Genomic DNA, 25,318 nt, shown 5'->3' on the forward strand with positions numbered 1-25,318 from the left:
CGACCCATTTTCCTGCACGCTCGAGCTGGCTCCATGCTTGTTGTCTCCCGATTGTCCTTGTGGTCAAGGTGAAAAATGTACGGGGTGGTTGGTTCCATGGGTGTGGAAGATTGCGTGAAACAAACATGCCAGCCAACAGGGCGGGCCCGGGAGGGTTTTGGCCTTAGGAGCCCTGTGCAACACCTTTTAAAAATCGCAAATACACTGCAGAGGATGACGGGGGGCATCCCACAGCCTCCACGCCCTCACCCCTAGGTGTGGACACATCCCCTACTGTGGGCAAGCGGGAGGAAGACACTGTGGCGTTTTACATTTTCCTCTCCAATTGAGGTGCCTCCTGGGCACCCCGTTCTCCCCCTGGAGGGACCATAAGCCCCCCACTCGCTGCCCTTGGGCGACCCTCCGTTTCTTTGAGGTCCTGCCGGGCGGCAAATCCGGGGATTCCGAGACTGGCCCCCAAGTCCCCCGGCCAACCTCCCAGAATGTCCTCGCCAGGGCCTAGCACCCCGAAATCCAGATTTTTCTGTGCCCCTGCGTGGAAAACATCCTTCCCCAAACACACACACACGCGCACACACACGCACACACTCGGGGTCCATCTTACCTGTGGGTAACATCCAGCCCAGCCCCAGCCCCCCTCTCCCAGGCCCTCCCACGCGGGGCCCCGGAGCCGCAGTGCCCACCCCACCCCCCCGCCACCCCCCACCCTCACTCCTGCGTCTTCCCGAGCTCGCCCCCCTCCCGTTTTCCCAGACTCCCCTCGCGCGCCCGGGTAGCCACCCAAACACCCCCGCCCGCGCCCGCCGCGGGGATCCCTGCGGGCCGGGGGCGCCCTGCGTGGCGCGCGGGCGCGGAGGCGCTGCGCCGGGGCGGCCGGCCGCGCAGGGGCGCTGCGGCGGCGCGGTGCAGAGGCCGGCGCGGGCGCCGCTGCGGCACGGCCCGGGGGCGGGGAGGGGCGGGCGCGGGGCGGGCTCGGCCCGGACTGGAGAGACCCAGGCGGGAGCCTCCCGGCGGCGGCGGCGGCGGCGGTCCGGCTGCCGAGCGCGGAGGCTCCGTCACGTGTTTTTCTCCTCCGAGGGAGACGGCGGCGCGGTCGGAGGGGGCCGGCGCGCAGAGCCAGACGCCGCCGCTTGTTTTGGTTGGGGCGCTCGGCAACTCTCGGAGGAGGAGGAGAAGGAGGGAGGGGCGAGCTGCGGCGGCAGCGCCTCGCAGGGAGCGGGCGTCTTCCCCGAATCCGTCCCCAGTCGCCCCCCTCGCCGCCTCCCCTGCAGTGGAGCGCGGGGGCACCGTCCCCGGCCACCCCGGCTGCCCGGTAGCGCCTCGCGTGGAAAAGCCACTTTCTCCGCCCGCCGGGATGGGCACGCGTGCGGGCTGCGGAGGACGCGTCCGCGGGCGGCGGCAGCAGCAGCAGCAGCACCAGCAGCAGCAGCCGCAGCGCCGCGGTCTCCGCGACTGAGCTGGTATTTGGGAACTGGTGGCGGCGGGGACGGTGGAGGGGGGGTGAGAGGAGGCGGAGGAGGAGGCGAAGGAGGAGGGAAGAGCCCCGTGCAACGTTGGGACTTGGCAGCCCGCCTCCCCCTGCCCAAGGATATTTAATTTGCCTCGGGAATCGCTACTTCCAGAGGGGAACTCAGGAGGGAAGGCGCGCGCGCGCCTGCAGGGGCAACGCGGGGACCCCTGGCCGCGGCTGCCTCGCTGCGCCCGACTTCAGCCGGGCCCGCAAGCGATGCATCTCGGCTGCTGCTCCTCGGCCGCGGCAGCTGCGCGGACTCTCGGATCTCGGAGGAATCGGGGCTGCGCTCACCCCGGACTCACCGCCTCACCCCTGCGCCCATAAACTCCGGCCCGGCTCTCTCCTTGGCGCAGCCCCTGCGTCCTTCCTCGGCTGCCCCTCCCCGGCTCGGGGGGCGGCGTGGATTTCAGAGTCGGGGGGTTTCAGCTGCGTCCAGCCCTGTTTGCATGTGCGGGGCCGCGGCGAGGAGCCTCCGCCCCCCACCCAGTTGTTTTTCCGCTCCTGCCTCTGCTCGGCGGCGGCGGCGGCGGCGGCAGCATGGCGAGCCCTCCGGAGACCGAAGGCTTCTCGGACGTGCGCAAGGTGGGCTACCTGCGCAAACCCAAGAGCATGCACAAGCGCTTTTTCGTGCTGCGGGCCGCCAGCGAGGCGGGGGGCCCGGCGCGCCTCGAGTACTACGAGAACGAGAAGAAGTGGCGGCACAAGTCGAGCGCCCCCAAACGCTCTATCCCCCTGGAGAGCTGCTTCAACATCAACAAGCGGGCTGACTCCAAGAACAAGCACCTGGTGGCTCTCTACACCCGGGACGAACACTTTGCCATTGCGGCAGACAGCGAGGCCGAGCAGGACAGCTGGTACCAGGCTCTCCTGCAGTTGCACAACCGCGCCAAGGGCCACCACGATGGGGCCTCGGCCACCGGGGCGGGAGGCGCTGGGGGCAGCTGCAGCGGCAGCTCTGGCCTGGGCGAGGCTGGAGAGGACTTGAGCTACGGGGACATGCCCCCAGGACCCGCCTTCAAGGAGGTCTGGCAGGTGATCTTGAAACCCAAAGGCCTGGGGCAGACAAAGAATTTGATCGGCATCTACCGCCTGTGCCTGACCAGCAAGACCATCAGCTTCGTGAAGCTGAACTCGGAGGCCGCGGCCGTGGTGCTGCAGCTGATGAACATCAGGCGCTGCGGCCACTCCGAGAACTTCTTCTTCATCGAGGTGGGCCGCTCCGCCGTGACGGGCCCCGGCGAGTTCTGGATGCAGGTGGATGACTCCGTGGTGGCCCAGAACATGCACGAGACCATCTTGGAGGCCATGCGGGCCATGAGCGACGAGTTCCGCCCTCGCAGCAAGAGCCAGTCCTCCTCCAACTGCTCCAACCCCATCAGCGTCCCCCTGCGCCGGCACCATCTCAACAACCCGCCGCCCAGCCAGGTGGGGCTGACGCGCCGCTCGCGCACCGAGAGCATCACCGCCACCTCCCCGGCCAGCATGGTGGGCGGGAAGCCAGGTTCCTTCCGGGTCCGCGCCTCCAGCGACGGCGAAGGCACCATGTCGCGCCCAGCCTCGGTGGACGGCAGCCCGGTGAGCCCCAGCACCAACAGGACCCACGCCCACCGGCATCGGGGCAGCTCCCGGCTGCACCCGCCGCTCAACCACAGCCGCTCCATACCCATGCCTTCTTCTCGCTGCTCGCCGTCGGCCACCAGCCCCGTCAGTTTGTCGTCCAGCAGCACCAGTGGCCACGGCTCCACCTCGGACTGTCTCTTCCCGCGGCGGTCGAGCGCCTCTGTGTCCGGCTCCCCCAGCGATGGTGGCTTCATCTCCTCCGACGAGTATGGCTCGAGTCCTTGCGACTTTCGAAGTTCCTTCCGCAGTGTCACTCCTGATTCCCTGGGCCACACCCCGCCAGCCCGCGGTGAGGAGGAGCTCAGTAACTACATCTGCATGGGCGGCAAAGGGGCCTCCACCCTGGCCGCCCCCAACGGTCACTACATTTTGGCTCGCGGAGGCAATGGCCACCGCTACATCCCCGGGGCGGGCCTGGGCGTGAGCCCCGCCCTGGCTGCGGAGGATGCAGCCAGCGCCGCCGACCTGGAAAATCGCTTCCGGAAGCGAACTCACTCGGCGGGCACCTCCCCTACCATTTCGCACCAGAAGACCCCATCGCAGTCCTCGGTGGAGTACACAGAGATGATGCCTGCCTACCCACCGGGAGGTGGCAGTGGAGGCCGACTGCCCGGCTACAGGCACTCCGCCTTCGTGCCCACCCACTCTTACCCCGAGGAGGGTCTGGAGATGCACCCCTTGGAGCGCCGCGGGGGCCACCACCGGCCGGACTCCTCCACTCTCCACACTGACGATGGCTACATGCCCATGTCCCCGGGGGTGGCCCCGGTGCCAGGGAGCAGCCGCAAGGGCAGTGGGGACTACATGCCCATGAGCCCCAAGAGTGTATCTGCCCCTCAACAGATCATCAACCCCATCAGACGCCACCCCCAGAGAGTGGACCCCAATGGCTACATGATGATGTCCCCCAGTGGCAGCTGCTCCCCTGACATTGGCGGTGGGCCCAGCAGCAGCAGTGGCAGCAGCGGCGTCAGCGCCGCCCCTTCCGGGAGCAGCTACGGCAAGCTGTGGACCAATGGGGTAGGGGGCCACCACTCTCATGCCCTGCCTCACCCCAAACCCCCTGCGGAGAGCAGTGGTGGCAAGCTCTTGCCTTGCACAGGTGAATACATGAACATGTCGCCAGTGGGGGACTCCAACACCAGCAGCCCCTCAGACTGCTACTATGGCCCTGAGGACCCCCAGCACAAGCCAGTCCTCTCCTACTACTCACTGCCAAGGTCCTTTAAGCACACCCAGCGGCCGGGGGAGCTGGAGGAAGGTGCCCGGCACCAGCACCTCCGCCTCTCCTCTAGCTCTGGTCGCCTTCTCTATGCTGCGACAGCTGAAGATTCTTCTTCTTCCACCAGCAGCGACAGCCTGGGTGGTGGATACTGTGGGGCTAGGCCAGAGCCTGGCCTCCCGCATCCCCACCATCATGTCCTACAGCCCCACCTGCCTCGAAAGGTGGACACAGCTGCTCAGACCAACAGCCGCCTGGCTCGGCCCACAAGGCTGTCCCTGGGGGATCCCAAGGCCAGTACCTTGCCTCGGGTTCGAGAGCAGCAGCAGCAGCAGCAGTCCCTGCCGCACCCTCCGGAGCCCAAGAGCCCAGGGGAGTATGTGAATATTGAATTTGGGAGTGATCAACCTGGCTACCTGTCTGGCCCTGTGGCTTCCCACAGCTCTCCCTCTATCAGGTGTCCACCCCAGCTCCAGCCAGCTCCCCGAGAGGAAGAGACTGGCACTGAGGAGTACATGAACATGGACCTGGGACCTGGCCGGAGGGCAACCTGGCAGGAGAACACAGGGGCTGACTTGGGCAGAGTGGGCCCTGCACCTCCTGGGGCAGCTAGCGTTTGCAGGCCCACCCGGGCAGTGCCCAGCAGCCGAGGCGACTACATGACCATGCAGATGGGTTGTTCCCGCCAGAGCTACGTGGATACCTCCCCAGTGGCCCCTGTCTGCTATGCTGACATGCGGGCAGGCATTGCTGCCGAGGAGGCCAGCCTGCCCCGGGCCACAGCGGCTGCTCCTTCCTCATCCTCAGCAGCCTCCTCTTCCCCCACTGAGCCTCAAGGTGCAGCTGAACTGGCTACTCGCTCCTCCCTGCTGGGAGGGCCACAAGGCCCCGGGGGCATGAGTGCCTTCACCCGGGTGACCCTCAGTCCAAACCGCAACCAGAGTGCCAAAGTGATCCGTGCAGACCCACAAGGGTGCCGGAGGAGGCATAGCTCAGAGACCTTCTCCTCTACACCCAGTGCCACCCGGGCGGGCAACACGGTGTCTTTCGGAGGGGGCGCTTCAGGAGGGGGCAGCGGTGGCAGCGGCAGTGAGGATGTGAAACGCCACAGCTCTGCTTCCTTTGAGAATGTGTGGCTGAGGCCCGGGGAGCTGGTGGGAGCCCCCAAGGAGACAGCCCAAGTGTGTGGGGCTGCTGGGGGTCTGGAGAATGGTCTTAACTACATAGACCTGGATTTGGTCAAGGACTTCAAACAGCGCCCTCAGGAGCGCCCCCCTCAGCCGCAGCCTCCCCAGCCTGTGCCCCCTCATCCTCATCAGCCCCTGGGCAGTGGTGAGAGCAGCTCCACCAGCCGCTCCAGTGAGGATTTAAGCGCCTATGCCAGCATCAGTTTCCAGAAGCAACCAGAGGACCGCCAGTAGCTCAACTGGACATCACAGCAGGTGCGTTTCAGGGTGTCAGAGTCAGAAGACAAACTGCTTGGAGCCTTGTGCCTGAATTCCGCTCTTTGCCTCTGCTCTTTCCTGTTTCTTCCCACCGTTTCCTTGGTAGAAAATGCCCTTTCAGGAGGCGGGGAGGGGTTAGGGCGGAGGGGGACCAGGGGGGACACAGATGCTCACCTTGCTGTGACACCTGGCAAGATAGTCAATCAAATGTGTCGGCACAGCCACAGGAGGGTTTTTTCAGTTGAGAATTCCCAAGTGTGGTACTGCTGGTGGTATTTCAAAAACTTACATTCTGTAATAGCACTTCTGAGGTTGGCAAAGTTCCTATATAAAATCCTTGATCTCTTCATTGAAAGGTTCAAGAATAAGAACTTTCTAGGCTTATGTATTTAGAGAGAAAGACTTACCTGTGATCTCTTGAGAAACTGATTATGGGTGATGTTTTCTTTTTGTTCCTGGAGCAGGACTTAGGGTCCACCATCTCATAGGCATGGCTGCTTTTCTCCGGGATATACAGTAAGCTGCATGCACCTGGGACCCGTTAGGAGTTGAGTTAGGGAAGTTCATCCCATCGTGTCTCTTACTGTTGTCTCCCTCCTTACACTGCGACATCCTGCATTTGGGGGCTGCTGTATATCTTCTGTAAAAGTACTTAGCATGTTTTGTGTTGAAGAGAAAGCACATTAAGTCAGGGAAATGGAGGTGGTTTTGTTTTGAACTGAATGTAGGGGCTAAGCCGTGCCCTCTTCACTTTTAGGATGTCTACTCCTTTAAGTTCAAGAGCAGCGGCCTCAGTGAATGTCAAGAGTTGGCGTTAGGTCTTCTGTGGTTCAGGCTGTATTGAAAATGAAAAACACTTGTAACAGGACATCAGCCTGCACATCATTCTGTTGAGCCTTTCTTCTGGTGGTCATAATTGTGGGAAGAAGAGAGGAGTATAGTTTGCAAATAATGTGATGAGTTGGCAATGTGGAAGTTTCCAGCATTTGGAAATACTTTATTCTGACAAACTGATTATCTTGTGAATTTTATAAATACTTTGCAGAATGAGTTTAAAATAGCATTTATTCTTCTTACTATGTGTCCATTCATAAGAAATTAATTTGTGCCTTGGGTTCCTATCAATAGGCATTTGTTTATTTGGTCACAGTCTGCTTGATTCTGTATCTACTATTTGACATCTATCATTTTCTTTTTGTAGAATAAGTTATAGGTTTATCTTTCAAACTAAGATTTTAGGTGATATGTTCTAAAATGCATTTATTTGATCAGTATTTATTTCAATATTTGTTTTCATAATTCACTAGAAAAGATTTAATTATGTATGTCAACGTCAATAGTAAAGATTTTGGTTATTCTCAATGATTTTTTGGGGATTCTGGATCTTTGTGACACCAACCATTTGCATTGTAAAGTGCTTCGTTTATAAAGTAATGAGAATCTGAAGGAAACAAACCTAGCATAACCAAGATTGTGGTTTGAAAAGAGATGAAAGAAGCAGCTAAGAAATAATAAGTATTTCTCACCTGGCTTTTAAAATCTGCATAGGTTTCTTTTGTAGAGTAGAATAATGTTGGCTCTGAAGAAAACTGACGACCAGATAGGATTATCATCGTAAAAAGGTTTGAAGTAATGCCTCCTTATGTAGAGTATACATTAAAAAACAAAACAGTTCCTCCCCTACACCCCAGATCTCCAGCCTTCTATCCTTAGCTTTCTTAGGGAAACTTTGTATTCTGGAGTGACCATATAATCACATCCCTAATAATCCTGGAGTCTCAATGGGCCATGCTTTGACTGCTCCACGCCAGAAAAACACAATGTGTAGTTGTAAGATGTAAAGTGTGTGTGTGTGAGAGAGAGAGAGAGAGAGAGAAGCGGGGCACCAAATGCCACCTGGCACGTTCACGTCCCCAGTTCTGCCCGCTGGTCTTTGCCCTGTTGAGTTTAAAGATGTTATTTGATAGTTCTCATCGGAAACAGAGATCAGACTGGCAAACAGCTTCCGCTCAGTGCGCGTGTGTGACTTTCCTCGGCCAACAGCCGCCCTTGCCCATGAGGCCCGACACAGGGCGAGAGGCACGAGGTGTGGGGAGGGGGTCCCTTTCTCCCGGCCTCTCCCTTGAAGCCCCCGGACTTCACAGCCTCCGCCTGCGTGGAGCTCGGGTGCCCGGCCTGGCCGCATCACCCTGGCCTGCAGCCATCTGCGGTTCTCCCCTCCGCGGCCCGTCCAGCTTCGCGCGGAGGGGCCGGACCCTTCCCGGCTCCTCTCCCCGCCCAGCGCCTGGCCCCTTTGTTTCCTGCCTCTTCTCTCCTGCTGCTTTTCGGGGTTTCCCAGCGTGCAGCCCCCGTGACCCGCCCTCTGCCCAGGAGGAAACTGCGGAGAGTCCGAGGAGGACTCTCCTCTCCCGAGGCCGAGAGGGGGCCTCTGGGCCGGAGCGGACGCCAGCGTCCACCTTTCAGTTCTGAGACGGCGGCCGGGCACATGGAGCAGGCTCCGGCGGAGCCGCAAACCCGAGCCATCCCGTTCGGGTTTTGTTTTTGCTTTTTTCGGCCTTTGTCAGCGCCCTCCCCTCTTAAAAACAAGAAGAATTTGGCCTTGTCTTTTCCTGTGCCTCTGCCCCCTTCCTGTGGCTCCAAGGATTCCAGACCTCCACGACCACCTCCCACCCGCCCCCTCGCTGTGTGGCCTTTGCAGTCCCTCTCTCGGCCCTGGCACCTTCCCTCTTCCCGGGTCACCTCCGCTTCCTGCATTCCTCCCTCTCTATCTGGCTCTCGGCTTCCCCGTCCTTCCTCCGAAGCCCCCTCTGGCCCGGGGCGGGGGCTCTGCAGCGAGGCCGCCCGCTTGTCTCCAGCCCCCGCCCGCCTCGGGTCGTCCGGGGCGGCCGGGCCCCTTCCCGGGCCGCAGGGTAGGAGGCGGCGGCGGCGGGGTGGCCACGAGCCCCCTGGCGGGCGGGGCGGCCGGGCCGTGATTGGCCTCCGCCAGGACCAATCAGCGCGAGGAATGGCCGAGCCGCGGCGGGCGCGGGGCGGGGGCCTGGGTCCCGGGGTCGGGCTGAGGGCGGGGCGGAGAGCGCCGCCTGCACCCGGAGTCCCTGCGGAGCCGGCGGAGCTGAGCCAGGTCCTCCCCGCCGCCCGGCCCCCCGGCAGGATGTTGTGCACTCAGCCTCATTCGTGCATCTAGAGCAGAATCCCAAGAATGAGAAAGTCCAACCAGCCCTCTGACAGAGGCCGGAAACACATACTTCCTCTGCTTTCTAATTGAGAAAAACCCAGGCCGTGACCATGTGACGGGCCCCATTTTGTCTCCCTCCTGGCTTTACTATGGTTTACTATGAACCCACGTCTCTTTATCTTCCTGCTTTGGAATCCGCCACAGCACGTGGTTGTACCCCGGCGAGGGGCGGGGAGAAGACACAAGTGCTGTAGCCACGAGCTTGCTTTTTGGGGTCATTCGAGGGGGGAAAAGAACTTGGCCTGCAGGTGCCCCAGGCTCTGAGCACAACCCTGAGACCCGCTGTTTGCAGAGCGCTTGAGCCTGGTGAGCACCGGCGGAAGGGACACTCGCAGGCTGTGGGGACACCCAGGGTTTGCCAGGACGAGAGACCCAACATGTCCATGACCAGGGGTCCGGAGAGGTTTGCAGGAAACACTGCTTAGATTTCCAAACAGGTGTTTGATCTTTGACCAGTGGTGGCCCAGCTGCTGTTGAAAGCGCCCTGGGTTTCTGGGGTTCACCCTCCGGTCACCAAAGTTAGGTGGGGAATACTCCTAGGTGGGGTGGCAAATGTGTTCAGAGCTGGCCTGCTCAGGAAGCATTCCCTGCACCTCATCCACGGGAAGAAGCCTTGCTCACCAGCCGCGTGGCGTAGAGGCCACGGAAGCATTGTCCTCACCGGCCTGCGCTTTCTCCCACCCGGGTACCCATTGGAACATCCTCGGTGAAAACGGAACTGAACCAGCGCTGCTCCAGTGTTGATGCCAGAGAGAGCCTCCTGGCTTCTGTGTTGGTCCAGAAAATTCAGAGCTTCGAACCATCTTTCAAATTTCTACCACTGTTTAGGTAGCTTTTTATGTTTAAAAAATATACAGTCCTGCTACTGTAATCATTTATCTAGGTGCCCCCTAAATACATACTCTCTCCAGTATTGCGTTAAAGGAAGGGCCTTGAAGTCTCTGGGCGGGGGGTGGGGAAGGGTGTTTATCAAAATTCCTGGAAAATAGCTTTGTGCTATCTTGAATGATGCAATGGAAAAGGCAAGGCCTGGGAGCCAGAGAGCTTGGGTTCTAACACAGCCTGTGCCCTTCCCCAGCTCAGTGACCTTGGGTGAGTCACTTAATTTCCCTGGACCTATTTCCTCATCAGTAACTTGAGAGCTTTGTTCTCAATTGTTCTAACCTCCTTTGCAGCTCTAAACTTAGGAATGTTTTGGAGAACATGACAGATATTCTTTAATGGGTCAGTCGTAATGAGGATTCTTTCTGAAGAAGCTCTTGACAGGGCTTAGTAAAACTGCATTGGAATATCCTGTTTTGTCCTGTTCTAGCCGTTGGATCAGACACTGTTCATGGCCAGACTGGGGTCTGGTAGGGAAACGGTCTGTTTGGTTCAAGCATGATTTCAAACTTTCCTATTTGGAGGGGACTTTAGTTTTAACAGACCCGAAGACAAACCTTCCTGACTTCACCTATCTGTTTTTGGAAACATCTAGACTCACTCTCTATTCCTCACTTTTTAAAAATAAAAGGTATGTGGGAATGCAAGTCACCTGCTCATTCCAGCATCCCATGGGCCACCGTCAGAAGCATCCCAAAACCGCAGAATAGATGAAGCTTTAACCAGTGCATGTCCCTGACACTCTTCTATGTTTACTGTATTAGAATTCACTCCTTCATGTGGGTGGTCTGTGAATGGATAATGTCTCTCATTTGTAAGGCCAGAATTCTCCAGTGAGGTATCTGCTTAATGGAAAGGAAATCTGAGAAGCCAACTAGGGACTAGAGGATGTCTTACATGATTTTTGGTTTAGTTTTATTTTTCCCTACTAGATGGGTGAAGTAGCTTCATATATCACTTGCTGGCAAACTTAGTGTTGTACAGCTTTTTGTGCTTTAGGATTTTTGATTGGTTCCTTGAGCTGTTTTGCTTCAGTGTCACTTTGGCTGTTGAATTGCCAGTGTATTCAGAAGCTTCACACTTTTCCCACCTCTGTGTGAATTTCATACATCATTAGAAAAGTGTGTGAACTTTTTCATTCAGAACTCCAGTGACTTTCTCTTTTCCAGTCTGCCTAGTATAGTCAGATTTCTTAGCTGAATAGCATATAAAGAGTTCCTTTTATTTGGTGGGTTAGTAATTGAGTATAATGGAATGCTTCGCAATCTTAAGGTTTGGTCTGGTTTTAAAGAAAGCCATTTCCTCAATTATTTCCTCATGTTAGAGAGTTACTGGAAATTGTATTCAAGGAAAATATGTGTATCTCCTTGTGAATTTCATTACTTTTGTTATCCTAATGCTTTTTTGCATGTAAGGTTTATAATTATGTAGTTGATTTATTATTTCATTACCTTGTGAGTGTATAGCTATGTGACAGACTTTAAAAGGCTTTAAAAATGTTATTAAAACATGGTCAGAATGGTAATCATATTGAATTTTAATTAAACAGAATTATGTTTTAATATTGGTATGGTATAGTCATAATATACTAATTTCAAACTAATATGAAATAGTTACTAAGAGTTATTGTAAGGGATGTATAAATGATAGGCTAGTAAGTATTATCTGTTGGCTTCTATTCTTATCTTTACCTTATGGAAATGGTAGTATCTCTCCCATTTTTAATTCACAGAGAAAGGAGGAAGATGGATTAGGTAAATGTAAGATACTGTCATCCATGGTGAAAAGAACATTCTCTGTTTTAATAACATTCTTGCTGCAGGCTCTGCTATAATCTATTGGTTGAAATACATTTGGTTGGATAAATGTTATTTGTGCTTCTTGAATGAGTCAGTGCTCTTTGAATAACAGAGCTTTTAAAAGTGATGTGTTTATGTTGAAAAGGCTACTTTTCTTTTTTCAACCCCTTTTCTGCGTTTTCATTCATGGTGGTAATGGAGTTGAATATGTGGGTCAGACTGCAGTTTTGGTTGTATTTGTTTAAACAGAGAGGAGATGTGGGAGTTTTATTACCTTGCCCTAAATGCTTTACTGAGTAAGCTAAGTTGCATTCACTGAGTTTCTTTTGCCCTTCTATGCGTGTTGTTTGTTTTATTACATGTTACATATGAATTCTATCCTTTTTTCTGTTGACCAAAAAGTACTTTGATGTGAATTCTCTGATCCTCCCTGACATATTTAGGTCATGTTGCTGAACAGGATCACATAATTTTGAGAAGTTCATAGTTGTATTATGTTTATGGAAATGCTCAAAGTAGCATTATTTTTTCAAGTGTATATAGTGTGGCCAACAAAGTATACTTTGCACAGAAAATCATGATTCTTGCTTTTAGAAAGGATAGTATCTAAATGAGACAGGCAAAATTTAAATAGTTTTAAAAAATTTACAGTTAGTACTTACTTGAAAGTCTAGAATATTTTGTTCCTATGTAGTCTGCTGTCATTCAGTGATCTTCTTTGATCACTTCTGTGGTCCCTTAAAACTGTTTGCAAGGCTCATAAAATAATCATATTTACCCTTGAACTTTAGGGGTTGTTGAAATAATCAGAAGATTAGTGACTCCAGTGCAGTATTAGAGATTACCCAGCTCCCAAACCCAACATGAATTGTCTACCCTTGGAACCACTGTTGTATTTTTCCTCACCCCCCCCCCTTTACCTCAGGAAACATATTTGATCACATATTATGTTCCAAGTAGTATATGTTTTGTTGAAAGAGAATGAGTAGATACATGGAAATAAAGGAAAAAAATGGGAGTATGGGAACATCACCAAGTATTTGTCAAGTTTCTTATGACACAATCTATCTGAGAAAAAGATAAAAATCAAGATCTGAAACATATATGAAAGTTGGAGTTTTCTACAAAAGTATAGGGCAAAAGTGCCAAGCTATCTTAAGATTTTGTGCTTTTCTTACTCATTTTAACGAAGACATCTTGCATGACAACACCAGCATACCAATTATTGATAGGTTTTTTTGAAAATATCATTTAGAAGAAAGACCCATTTCCAGATATTAAACTAGCAAACATAACATTGGCAAGAAGCAAGAAGAAGATATCTTTGCTTTTGATCTTTAGTTCAAGTGAAGCAGCTAGAAGAGGAATGGGGATTGAATGTGAAATTATTATGGGTTCATCAGTATTAGAAAAAGTAGTATGAGAGTGGGGTCTCCAAAAGAAATTTTGAAATCGTTTCTTTTGGGTTTAGGTTTATTATTCAAGGGTCCCATTTTCCCCTTTTGGGTGAGTGGTTTGTTTATTTGAAAGACTAGAGAGAGAGAATTGCATTCACTAGTTCACTCCCAAATGCTCATAACAGCTGGTGCTGTGGAAGCCAGGAACCAAGAACTCAATCCAGGTCTCCCACATGTGTGGCAGGGACCCAATTATCTGAGTTATCAACTGCTGCCTCCCAGGAAGCTGGAATTGGGAGTGGAGCCCCAGTTTGAACCTTGACTGTCACATATGGGGTATTGGCATCCCAAGTGGTGTCTTAACTGCTGCACCAGTCACCAGTTTCAGTTTTTATTTTTAGTCATGAAAGGCTTTAACCTTTTGAACTGTACTTGCCTCTGGGTTGAAGTATAATTCTTAAAGGAGATTTTTGTCATTGCCTCTCTTAAGTTCTCTCTCTCTATATATATATTAACTGATGTGCAGTTGTAGTGGTTTTTAAGTGTATAATAGACTTTTTTCAAAATATTAAAAGCAGCCTTTGTTTAGACCACCAGGTTTTATTAGAGCTTTCTGGCTGTGTCTATGTTGTTTTTTTCTTTATTTTTTTGATATAGGCAATGTATGCACATGATATAATTTTCAAGTGTTTATAAAGACACAAAGAGATTGAGTGAAAAATAGGGGATTTCCTATTGTTATCCTTTAGTCTCTCTTCTCATAGCCCATCATCATTACTGGGTTATTGTTTATCTTTCCAGAAATGGGCTGCTCATAAATTTTGAAGTTTAGTAATAGAAAGTTGGTTAAAGGCTCAACTATTCACAGTCTTCTATGGAATAATATACTCAGATCCCAAATTTCAGAACTGAAGTAGCAGAGCAGACAAAATACATTGTACAACAGACAGTGCTTTTTCACTTAAAGTTCTATTCCTCTTTCAAATCCTCAGGTTTTAAAAGTTTCCAGTGATTAATCTAGTGAAGGGGGAAAACATTGGTTGAGAAATTATCTATATTTTCAACTTCCAAGTATTTGTGCAAATTAAGAAGAGAAGCTTATTAAAAGTTTCAAACAATACCATTCTAAATCTTCACTATCTTCTTCTGTTCACTTTCATGGTAGTACTCAGGCCTTTCCCCCAGCCCCAGCTGACTGACTAGTTCTTAATTTAATGTAGTAGGATTACATAAATTAAAAAAAAAAAAAATAGGTAAAGTCTCTGTTTGAAGACTCTCTGGGCAGTAAGATCTTTTATTTTTGTGTGCTCAAAGGAATTAGTTTTTTTTTTAAATTTATTTTTTTGACAGGTAGAGTTACAGAGAGAGAGAGAGAGAGAGAGAGAAAGGTTTTCCTTCCATTGGTTCACCCCCCAAGTGGCCGCTACGGCCAGTGCTGTGCTGATCTGAACCAGGAGCCACGTGGGTGCAGGGCCCAAGCACTTGGGCCATCCTCCACTGCCTTCCTGGGCCACAGCAGAGAGCTGGACTGGAAGAGGAGCAACCGGGACTAGAACCCGGCATCCATAGGGGATGCCAGCGCTGTAGGCGGAGGATTAGCCAAGTGAGCCACGGCACCCGGCCCAGGATTTAGTTTTTAACTGGAATAATCTTTCTCCATTTCAAATACTGCTAGTAGTTTATTTTAGACAAAAGTTTGTATATAAATAAGGAAATTCCATAATGTCACCCATTTTCTCCAAAATTACTGACACTATACAATAGTAGAATTTAGAGAGTCTATCATGTTTCCTTAGGAAATGGGTGTATTGATGGGGCAATTTCTGTTTTGAAACAAAGAGGGACATTTTTAATGGCCAGCTACATTCATGACTGATGCTCTATTTTCTTGCTGAGTGTGTTCCAGGAAGAGTACAAATGGACTAGGGTAGTGTTTCCTCTAAAACAGAAAGTTTCAAGAACCATAACATAAACATTTAAATTAGAATGACCAGTGTTTGCTTATTTTTGGTGACTTGACAATAAGAGTATGCTAATATCTGTAGTATTGATTTTCCTCCAAATCATCTAGAGTAAGGAGGAACAAAAACCCTCAATGTAAAGGAATTTTTTTAAAAAAGCATTTTATATATGAGCTGCAGTATCTAGGTTCTGAGGTTTATCTATTAATTTTTGAAGTGTAAAATACCAACCCCAAACTAAGTGCTTTACAGCATCCAGCATGTATTAAATTATAATTCTATGGCTGAGTGGATTTGGGTTGTGTTCAGTTGGGTGGTTCTTCTGCTTGTTTTATCTGAGAAAATTTATCTGATTATAGTCAGCTGTAGGGTTAGCTGGAGACAGGTTGTCTAGGATGCCTTTCCTCACACAGCTAGTGGATGATGCTACCTGCCAGTTAGAACTTGTTATTGACTGAGCCATATGTTCCCAGCAGGCTAGACCACCTTTCACATGGTTTTGGATGAGTTTCAGCAACAAGAGAGAGGAAGCAGTGAGTGCAAAAGTTTTGCTTTTTGAATCTCTACTTACATCACATTTGCAGATATCTCACTGCTTAAAATGATTCACATAGCTGTGTCCATTTCAAGGAGTAAAAAATAGATACCAATCTTGGTGGGATAAAAACACTTTTTCTGATTTACTGCAATATATAAATGCATTTATAAATGCAGTTATTTTTGTCATTACCAAACATTTGTCAGTTGCATGTTAAAAAAATCATTCTTAGATGTTTATAATTAATAGTCCTAGTTTTGGGTGAAATACAGTGATTGCCTTCAAATTGGGATACTATCATTTCTTCCATTTTAGTTTTTTTTTTTTTTTTTTTTTTTTGAAAAACATGGACACTAATATTCCCTTAAATAAATCTCTTGGAGTTCATATTGTGTGAGCCAGGCTGTGGAGACTGAAATCAAAGTGTTTTTGTCTTTATGTCACTTTGTAAGGGAGGAAAGCATGAGCAAGAAATCATATTATTGCAAAACATGGTAGGAGGAAAAAGAAGAGCAAGGTCTTATGATGTGAAATAATGGGAACCACTTTAAGGCTAGAGGCAGAAAGTTTGAGAAAATAGTAAATAATGTAATTCTATCATTCAGATTTATAAAAGGAAGACAAATAATTTTATATCCCATGTTTTGTGCACTGTGGACCCACTCAGGTCTTGGGAAGATGTCTTTTTAAGAGTTAGATTTCCCTCTTGAGAATGCCTCTTATTGGATGAGTGAAGCCCACCTTGAGGTAAAACATGAAGCGATGACTATTGAGGCTGGTAGTAGCAGCCAAGGTTGTCTTTATTTTTAGTGCCATTGTTGTTGGCTGAGACTTCTGCTGTGTCCTGGACCACAGGATTACACTCTTCAACCATCCTTGGCCTTACATAGGGCTGGGACCAGGGGAGATATGGAGGGGAACCCAGAGCCAGGCCACACCTTCTCATCAGCACTTCACCAGTGAAACTTTTTTCCACCCAGTTGCTAATTATTGGAAATAAACACCACTGGTTTGCAACATCCAATTCAAATCAAAAACAGGCAGTTCTCTTGTTAGCTCTTTATGCAGCTCTCTCAGCCAGTATTTACATTAAAAAAAAAAAAGATTTATTTATTTATTTGAAAGGCAGAGTGACAGAGACAGAGAGGGAGAGACAGAGAAAGAAAGATCTCCCATCCTCTGATTCACTCCCCAAATGATTGCAAACGGCCAGCACTGACCCAGGCTGAAGCCAGGAACCAGGGGCTCCATCTGGGTCTCCCACATGTGTGGCAGGGGCCCAAGTGCTTGAGCTCCCTTCCTAGGCACGTTAGTAGGGAGCTGGATCAGAAGCAGAGCAGCCAGGACTTGAACCAGCATTAGGGTTTGGGATGCCATTTTCACAAGCAGCAGTTTAACCTACTGCTCCACAGTGCTGGCCCCATTACACTTTTCTTTTCCCAGAATGTCAAATGCTTTAAATGTTCTTGTGGTTACAGCATAAAACAAAATGGGACACTGTATGAAAGATGGGGAGAGGTAGGGAAGGAGAGCCCCGAAGTTTTATACAAAGTGAGTTGAGCAGTGGTGTTGATGTTTGATCTCGGCAGTTGCATGCGGTCCTCTTTCCCACCCCTCACTCACCCATCTGCCCCCCTTCCCAATTCCAGCTCACTCTTTGAACCACAGCTAAACAATAACTTCCTTTCAAAGCTGATCCCATTCCCTCTGGTTAGATTAAGGAATATACATATTACACTTTTTTTTTAAGAATGGGTAATGAGTTAATTTCTGAAGTGCTTTTACTTCCGCTCATAGGATACCCTGAAACTTATTGAGGGTATAGTGAAAACTTTTCTGTTTTGCCTAAATTTTCCCTTATGAGAATACTGTGTGTGTGTGTTTGGTGCTAGGGAGGAGGGTTAGGGGGTGGAAACTACAGTCCAATAAAAAGAAAGGTTACATTCCTAAAACTAGGCCTTTAAAAATGTTTTGCAGCCTAAGCCTTTGGTCCCTCACAAGTCCCTACAAGGGACAACCTTCAGAAAGTGTGCGGGCTTGTTGTTTCTGAGCCTTTGAACTGAGTGAAGAATGTGTCTCAAGACGGAAAAATGAATGGCTGGTGCTTTTAGCCTCCAGCTTGAAAGTCGCCTGAAGAATGTTATTGTGCCTTCAAAGCCTGCTTCCCACCAGGCTGTATTAGATGGGCTCTTGGAAAGCGTCTTTGCATTATCAAGTACACAACAAAAACCCATGCCACCCAATTCGATCTAATTCACTGGCTCCTTTTAGGTGGATTTTTAATTAATGTCTTCTCTAAGAAGAGGCCCCTATTCCCTCCCCACCCCTACTGATAGGATTTACTGCTGCTCACTAGATAAGAATTTTCGGGGGATTTTTCCCCCTCTTCTTTTTTGTGGCATGGAGAATGCTATTTTTGAAAATAGTGACAGAAGGTAATTAAGAGGAGCTCTCAGCTCTAAAAGGGTTCTGAATGAATTTCCAGCATACATAAGTAAAATTATATTTACAATGTAAAATACGGAGATGAAAACTGCCAAGGACAACACCTGAAGTATTTTATTAGCTGGGCTGCAGTTTATCTAGGATCCGGCCTATCTTTCAGAAGGTTTACCCTTTCCTTAAGGAGGATGGAAACCCCTGTCCTCCCCATAGGTGCAGGTTTCATGGCCCACTCTCCCAAAAACTTGTGAGCCATTATCCCAGTTGGTGTTCAAGAAACACTTGCCAAATTGAAAACATGTTTATCAACAGTTCATGGCAGAGTCCTTGAATCAAGGATGACTTTAGGAAAATCCCAAACATAAACAATACTGGGGATACATTTTGAGGACCTCTTATCATTTTCTTCATCAAATATTTTAAAAGTTAAAGTCATACTTAATAATGTCAGATATATTAAAAGTAGTCAAACATGATTACACAAGTCCTGTAATCTTGTATGACTAGATACAAAAACTTGGATAAAATTAATGACGACTTCATCATTTGTGTGTCTGAAATCCCAGCATACCTTAAAGTCTTGGATACTCCCTCTGTTCCCCTAAACCATTCTTTTGAAGATTGACAGGAACGTTGCTTTGTTTTGACAAGATTTATTTCTTTGCTTTCAACAGTAGCTCATCAACTTTTACTCTATTAATGTAGTTCTTCTGATGTTAATTGTAGCTTACTGATCTAGGTCATAGCACAGCATTTTCACTGAGGTTTAAGATATCAAAAGCAATGAGAAAATTATTTGAAAAATAACTATTATATCATAGTTACCTCTATTTTTAAAAAGAGGCCAGTTATTAAGTTTGTGATTCATAGACCTCCCCACCAGAATGTCTCTCTGCTCATTCCTTTTTCTCCTCTTGGGTATTTTGTTGCTAATTAGCCCTTCTACTAAAGTATATGGGAAAAGTCTGGAAAAGGAATTAAATTTAAATGAGCCAGTTTTGCCAGTGTGGTACTTATTGGTACTCTGCTAAAATGGTACCTTGGTCTATTGCTAAAAGTTCAGATTTTTCTCCTGCCTTCTCTGACTTTATTTTACAGGCTTGATTGAGGCTGGGCCAGAGGGATGACCAAATAATAGAAAGTGCATTTGTCAGATAGTAGAGCTATTCTTGACATTTCAATATTAAACTAAAAGTTAGGATCCAAGTATTTTTTTTTTTTTAAGATTTATTTATTTATTTGAAAGTCAGAGTTACACAGAGAGAGGAGAGGCAGATAGAGAGGTCTTCCAACTGTTGGTTCACTCCCCAGATGGCCACAATAGCTGGAGCTGCACCAATCTGAAGCCGGGAGCCAGGAGCCTCATCCGGGTCTTCCCATGTGGGTGCAGGGCCCCAAGGATTTGGGCCATCTTCTACTGCTTTCACAGGCTGTAGCAGAGAGCTGGATCAAAAGTGGAGCAGCCAGGACTTGAACTGGCGCCCATATGGGATGCTGGCACTGCAGGCAATGGCTTTACCCACTATGCCACAGCGACGGGCCCCCCAAGTGGTTTTACATATAGAAAAACACTTGGGCCATATGTTTAGTTTTATTTGTTTTTGAAAGGCAGAGTGACCCGGAGAGGAGAGAGAGAGAGATGTATCTTCCATCTGCTGGTTCACTCCCCAAATGCCCACAATAGCCACCCTTGGGCCAAGTCAAAGCCAGGAGCTAAGAAGTTTATCCAGGTCTCCCATGTGGCTGGCAGGAACCCAAGTACTTGGGCCATCATCTGTTGCCTACCATATGTATTAGCAGGAGGATGATTAGGAACTGGAAGCGAGTCAATCCCAGGCACTCTTACTTGCAATTTGGGTGTCTTAAGTGGTGGCTTAACCTGCTTACCACAGTGCCCACTCCTGGGCCATATGTTCTAAAGTACAGTATGGGAAATGTACCAGCACTTCATTTACCACAGACCAGAACCGTGATAAAGTATATTAGCACTGTGTGACTGTGTGATACTTGGTAGGTATTGAATAGTATCTCAGTTTTTCCCATTCATCACACCATTGAATTGTTTTAATTGCTGAATGTGGAGGTTGGAAGAATCATAACTGGTTATGAAGATCATGGTAGCAAATTCTGAATCTAAAATGTTTGTAGATCAGACAGGAATGCTATGATTAGTTAATGCTACAGGGAGCTAGTGAGTTTCTACTGAATACCAGGTATATTCTCAAATTCTTGAGTTGCAAGTAAAAAGAAAACAGATAAAAATTCAACACCACTTAGAACTTCCTTTCTTGAGGTTTGGTTAAGTGGGAAGACTATAAAGAACCAGCTTTGTCAGGGAACAAATGAGAACCACTGAGTGAAGTAGCAAGGACTCCTTGCCCACTTTGTGGACTTAAAGGTTGCCAGCAGTGATGTATATGTCTGAGTTTACTAAAAAATGCATGATCTCCTCCTGTTTGGATGAAAGTACATCACTGGCACTCCTTGTGGCTTTATTAGTCATGACTAAAGCTACCTTGTGACTCACAAATGAAGCAAAGTCAGGTATTTCTGATATAATAGGTCAAAATGTAAAAGAAAAGGAAGTAAGAGTTGAAGTTGACGTGGTCTGCTTGGGAGAGATTATCTTATGTGAAAATCAGGATTGGGAACAGGGGTCACCAGGAGTAGGAGAAAGGGTGCTAGGAGTATTGAGTATCTCCTGGAATCCCTGAAAAGGCTGTTCACAAATGTGACCATAAATGCATTGACCCATGTATGTGTGGGTATCATGAACCGTAGCTTATGTTGCAGCTTTGGATATTAGTCATTTTTGCTGGGTATTATTAAGAGTTCTTCTTTCAAGACTATTAGGCAAAACTAGTAATGTGTATAAAGTAATCCTTTCCAAGAATTATATTTGAAAATTTTGTTAGGAAAGTATTCAGTAATATGCTTATTCCTTGTACAAAATGAAAGGCAAAATTAATATCTTGAAGCTGTTCTTATATACAAACTTTTATTTTCACGTTACTGTGTGTTTCACAAGTAAGAATCTTCAGGCATATTCTTGTTAAATGTGTACATCACAGGAAGAAATTCCACAGATTTACAGTGAGGCAGTTCCTCTATGCCTAACACAAATCCTTTGATCTAAGGTGAGGACATTTCCCTTATTGTGAATTTAGTAGTGGTGACAACTGATAGTCCTCAAGCCTTTTTTGAAAAAATGACACTACTGCATTGGGGTAGTTAAGTCATGGCCTAGGACACCCACATTCCATATCAGAGTGTCTAGATTCAAGTCCCTGCTCCACTTCTGACACAGCTTCCTGCTAATGCATGCTATGGGAGAAGCAAATGATGGCTCAAGTGCTTGGGTGGCCTACTACATGTGCGAGACCCAGATTGAGTTCTAGGCTTTTGGCGTTGGCTTTGCTGAACCCTGGCTGTTATAAGCATTTCAGGAGAGTGAATCACTGGATTGAAGATATCTGTCTTTCTCCCTTTTAAATAAAATTGAAAATAAATTAATTAATTAAAAGTCTACTGTAATAAGGTACTATAAAGCTCTAAAAACAAAAATAGGACATGGAACACATTTAAATATGCAGGAGATAAGATGGCAAATCAAACAACCTCAGTACTGTTACATTCAGTTTGCTAAAAGAGGAAACAAAATTAAAAATGAATTTTCAGAAATTCCTAGAAGAAAATATGTATAAGCAGCAAATTATAAACATTTGTAATTATCAGACTGTGCTAATTAAACTAAATATGACTTTCTGAGTTTCAAATATATTCATTGGCTGAAATTTAATTATAGGGTCAGTTTCCTCTGAAATAAATTATATATCATCCAACTCTTATTAAAATAATAATTCATTAAATACAATTTACAATTTGTACATTTTAAATGGCCAGGAAATTTAAAGATCTTTGAAAATCACTTGGAAAGCAGAATACACACATATTTATATTATTGCCTAAATTTATCTTATCACTCATTTTTAACTGAGTAGCATTTTAAAAATGCACTTTTTTAGAAGAATGTCAGATTTACAGTATCCATGCAAAGACAGTACAGAGAGTTACCTTGTACTCAGTCCCATTTTCTTCTACTATTAACATCTTGAAGTAGTGTAGGACCTGTGTCATGATTAATGAACCAGTATGACACAATATGATTAGCTAAAGTCCATGCTTAATTCAGGCTCCCTCGGTTTCCCCCTAACGTCCTCCCTTCCCTATTCTAGAGTCCTATCCAGGATACCACATTACCTTTAGTTACCATGTCGCTGCCGGTTTCTCTCAGCTGTATCAGTTTCTCATACTTTATATGAAAAGAAATAAGTGAAAAATTTTTAAATATGCTGTAATTTTTGACTTAGTATAAATATTTATAGCATTCTCATTCTTTCCTACCAAAATGGACTCCCAGGCCTCAGGGAATCAAGTTAATCAAGTTCCTTTGAGCTTGGTCATCATCTATTCTGGACATCCAGCAGGAATCTGGCATTGGCCAAACACTCCTGCCTGCTCTGGGCACAGAGTGGTTCATACAAGGTGGCCCAAGCTTCATCCCCATTTGGATCTGTAGTTTGAGGCAGGGCTTTCCTTGCTGGGGTGCAGGGAATTGTTAGTTAACTTTAAGGCTACCCTCCAGGGGTTGCTGCCATGAACCAAAGCAAAACCCCTTCTCTACCTCTCCTGGCTCAGATGTGCTTTGGGAGGGAAAGCAGGCCACAAAGATGTATGTGTTTTGTTCAAATCCTGGGACATGAAAGAAAACAGTAAAATTTAAGCCATCAGTGCTCTCTAGTCCTATTGCATGTCTTCTTTCTATTTAAAAAAGCAGACATCTCTCTCTCTCTCTCCCCTCTGAAATTGTCTTGGCTTGTTGTATAATTCTGGCAGTAAAATTCCTGACATACTAGATCATACAGATTATGGCTTGGCATCATTTTACCTGTGTATGTGTGTGTTCTCTATATATATCACCTTGAGTTACATGTGTAATTTTTCAAACACGTTCCCTTATAATCAGTTTTGCTGTCTGTACTTGTTGACTATGAAAGCTTCCAGAAAACTTGTTTGAAAAGAGAACCCAGAAGTTTCTGCAAACACATCCATTTCATCGAAATGAATCTCTGCATCAAGGTTGCTTTCAAAACTGTTTAAATATTAACTGACCTCAAACAAATCATATGTTCCTTTGTGAACTGCATACTAAAAATAGGAATAAACTTGCGTATCTGCTCATGGCCTTTACTTCACTGTTTGCAGCAATAGTCCAAGGAGAGTTCTATAGGTCATTAGCTACAGACATTTATGGTTTCATCTACTGAATTTCTGTGACCGCTTGATTGTGCACATTCCATACTGTCAGCAGAGTCAAGGAGGGATTGGTATTGTTGGACTATATTTACAGTTGAGTGCCACTAACCCTTCAGCGTACATATGCTGGGCTATTTATGAAACAACTTCAGCTGACAGCTGAAGATCACAAGATGCTATTCTGGGAAGTGTCCTAAATGTGAGGTTCTGTGGTGAAAACAATTTAGTGTCCTGCCGATAAGAATACTTAAAACAGGAAGCAGTGGTAACTTATTGCTTCCTGCCTAAGTATCCTTATCTGTATGATAAGCTTTAGGTTTCAGTTCTGCTTTCCTGATCCCAAGATTTCTTTTCTTGTAATCATCTTTTAAGAGGATTAGGGAATAAAAAAGGGGGTGGGGTGTTGGCAGGGGGAGGGTAGAAAATTCACTAGCATCATTTTTTCTTTGGCAATAAGACCCTTTCATTTCCTACTACTCATAGTATTTGTGTGGCGAAGAGAAAAAATGGTACACTACAGTTCACTCATTCGTTGGCTGTATCTATTATGTGTAGGTAGTATTGATTCTGTAAGTTTTGTAATGCAAGAGACTTGGTTGACAGTCCAGTGAAGGGTTTAATGGCAGAATACAACCATGACAGAATGGACAAGAAAACAGGGGATGTGAGTTTTTATTCCTGTTTCTGCCACCTCCTGAGACTTGTCATTCTTTGACTTCATGTTCTGGTTTATAAAACCAGAGGGAAGTAGTCATGCTTCTCCAGTCTGTCTTATAAGGATCAAATGATAGCATATAGGAATGTGCAGCTGTAAACTGAATTGTCTTTCAAGCCTAGGGTTTGTAGTGGGTTGAGTTACATCCCACCAACTCTCCTTTCACCCTTAGAGCACAAGGGTGCTTTTGGTTTATGTTCCTTCCTTATTAAAAATATTTTTCAAATTGAGTCACCTTCCTACATTTCCTGGCTGCAAGAGTGTATTATGATTGAATGCCTGAAAAGATGCATCAATGTTGACTCTAGTTCATGGAGTATGAGCATGTTGTACTGTCAAATTCTAGGAAACTGGGTTGCATTTATTAACTTGGCATAGGAAAAACAAAGTTCTACACGTGGGCTAAATTATTTTACAAGCCATAGGTATAAATCAGGATTAAAGGCTGAAATACATTTATTAAATTTTTTAAAGGAGGCGTGCCCATGCATTTTATAGTTCCTGTGGATTTAATTATACACTAAATATGGAAAATGAAAGTATTACTGGGTAGCACTGAGTGTTTCCTTCTACAAAATTCTTGTTGATAAATATCTGTACTTTTTTACTCTCAATCTTCTGTGGCAATGCTGTTCCAAGCAGAGGGACAACCATCTTGAAGAGATGGGGAGATCGATGAAAGCCAACAGTGTGACTCACCTGTTTGCTCACTTAGTAAACAAACTAGATCAGCTCTTTGAGGCTGGTTACAGAATCTAAATGAGGCACACTACTTGTCTCAATGAAAGAAACCTTTGAAGACGGAGAATGAGCTAACTCTCCTCCTGGTGTTTCTAACATCTCACTGTTATAGAAGAACTTTGGTAGTGTTGCCTGTGCTCATTGTGATGTTAGAGGTTACCCTACTTTCATGGGGCAGATCAGGCATTTAAGAGTGAGTTCATTTTTTTGGTCTGAGCTTGTGTTTGTCAAGATCAGAAGGTTTTGGGGAGGGGTAATAATGATAGGTTACTATACAGATGCTGAGAAGTTCGGGTCCCCTTTTCCTGTGATGACGTAAGTGGTGTTAGCCAGTTACCCCATGGCTCACTGGGCTCATTTCTATTCTAAAATTGTCTAAGAACATTTGACTGCACCCTTCAAAGAAAACGGCAATAGAAAAGGTAGAGAACAAAGGGTAGATTAAAAAGGGGTGGATGTGTCGAACAGTTCTACAGATAGCCCTTGACCATA

The 25,318-nt window shown here is 47.1% G+C and overlaps 1 protein-coding gene and 1 long non-coding RNA gene across 3 annotated transcripts in view; one reads left to right on the forward strand and one right to left on the reverse strand.

Annotated features, from left to right (window-relative positions):
* The first annotated feature begins 985 nt into the window (after positions 1–985).
* Positions 986–25,318, forward strand: part of IRS1 (insulin receptor substrate 1) — a 55,839-nt gene continuing 31,506 nt past the window's right edge. For both annotated transcript variants that reach the window (XR_016231417.1, XM_002712509.6), the window contains exon 1: positions 986–5,797. Coding sequence is in view for 1 of the 2 variants with exons in the window: in XM_002712509.6 (XP_002712555.1) it covers positions 2,051–5,776 (3,726 nt within the window). In the remaining variant the exon portion in view is untranslated. The remainder of the gene's footprint in view (positions 5,798–25,318) is intronic.
* On the reverse strand, positions 19,264–22,496 carry LOC149127261 (uncharacterized). The gene is made up of 3 exons (XR_016231418.1): positions 22,315–22,496; positions 22,129–22,182; positions 19,264–19,497 (listed from the first exon to the last, which is right to left on the reverse strand). It is a non-coding gene; the product is annotated as an uncharacterized LOC149127261 (long non-coding RNA).

This window comes from Oryctolagus cuniculus, chromosome 3 (assembly GCF_051225735.1).
Source record: "Oryctolagus cuniculus isolate XC-2025 breed Fujian yellow rabbit chromosome 3, ASM5122573v1, whole genome shotgun sequence".
NCBI lineage: Eukaryota > Metazoa > Chordata > Mammalia > Lagomorpha > Leporidae > Oryctolagus > Oryctolagus cuniculus.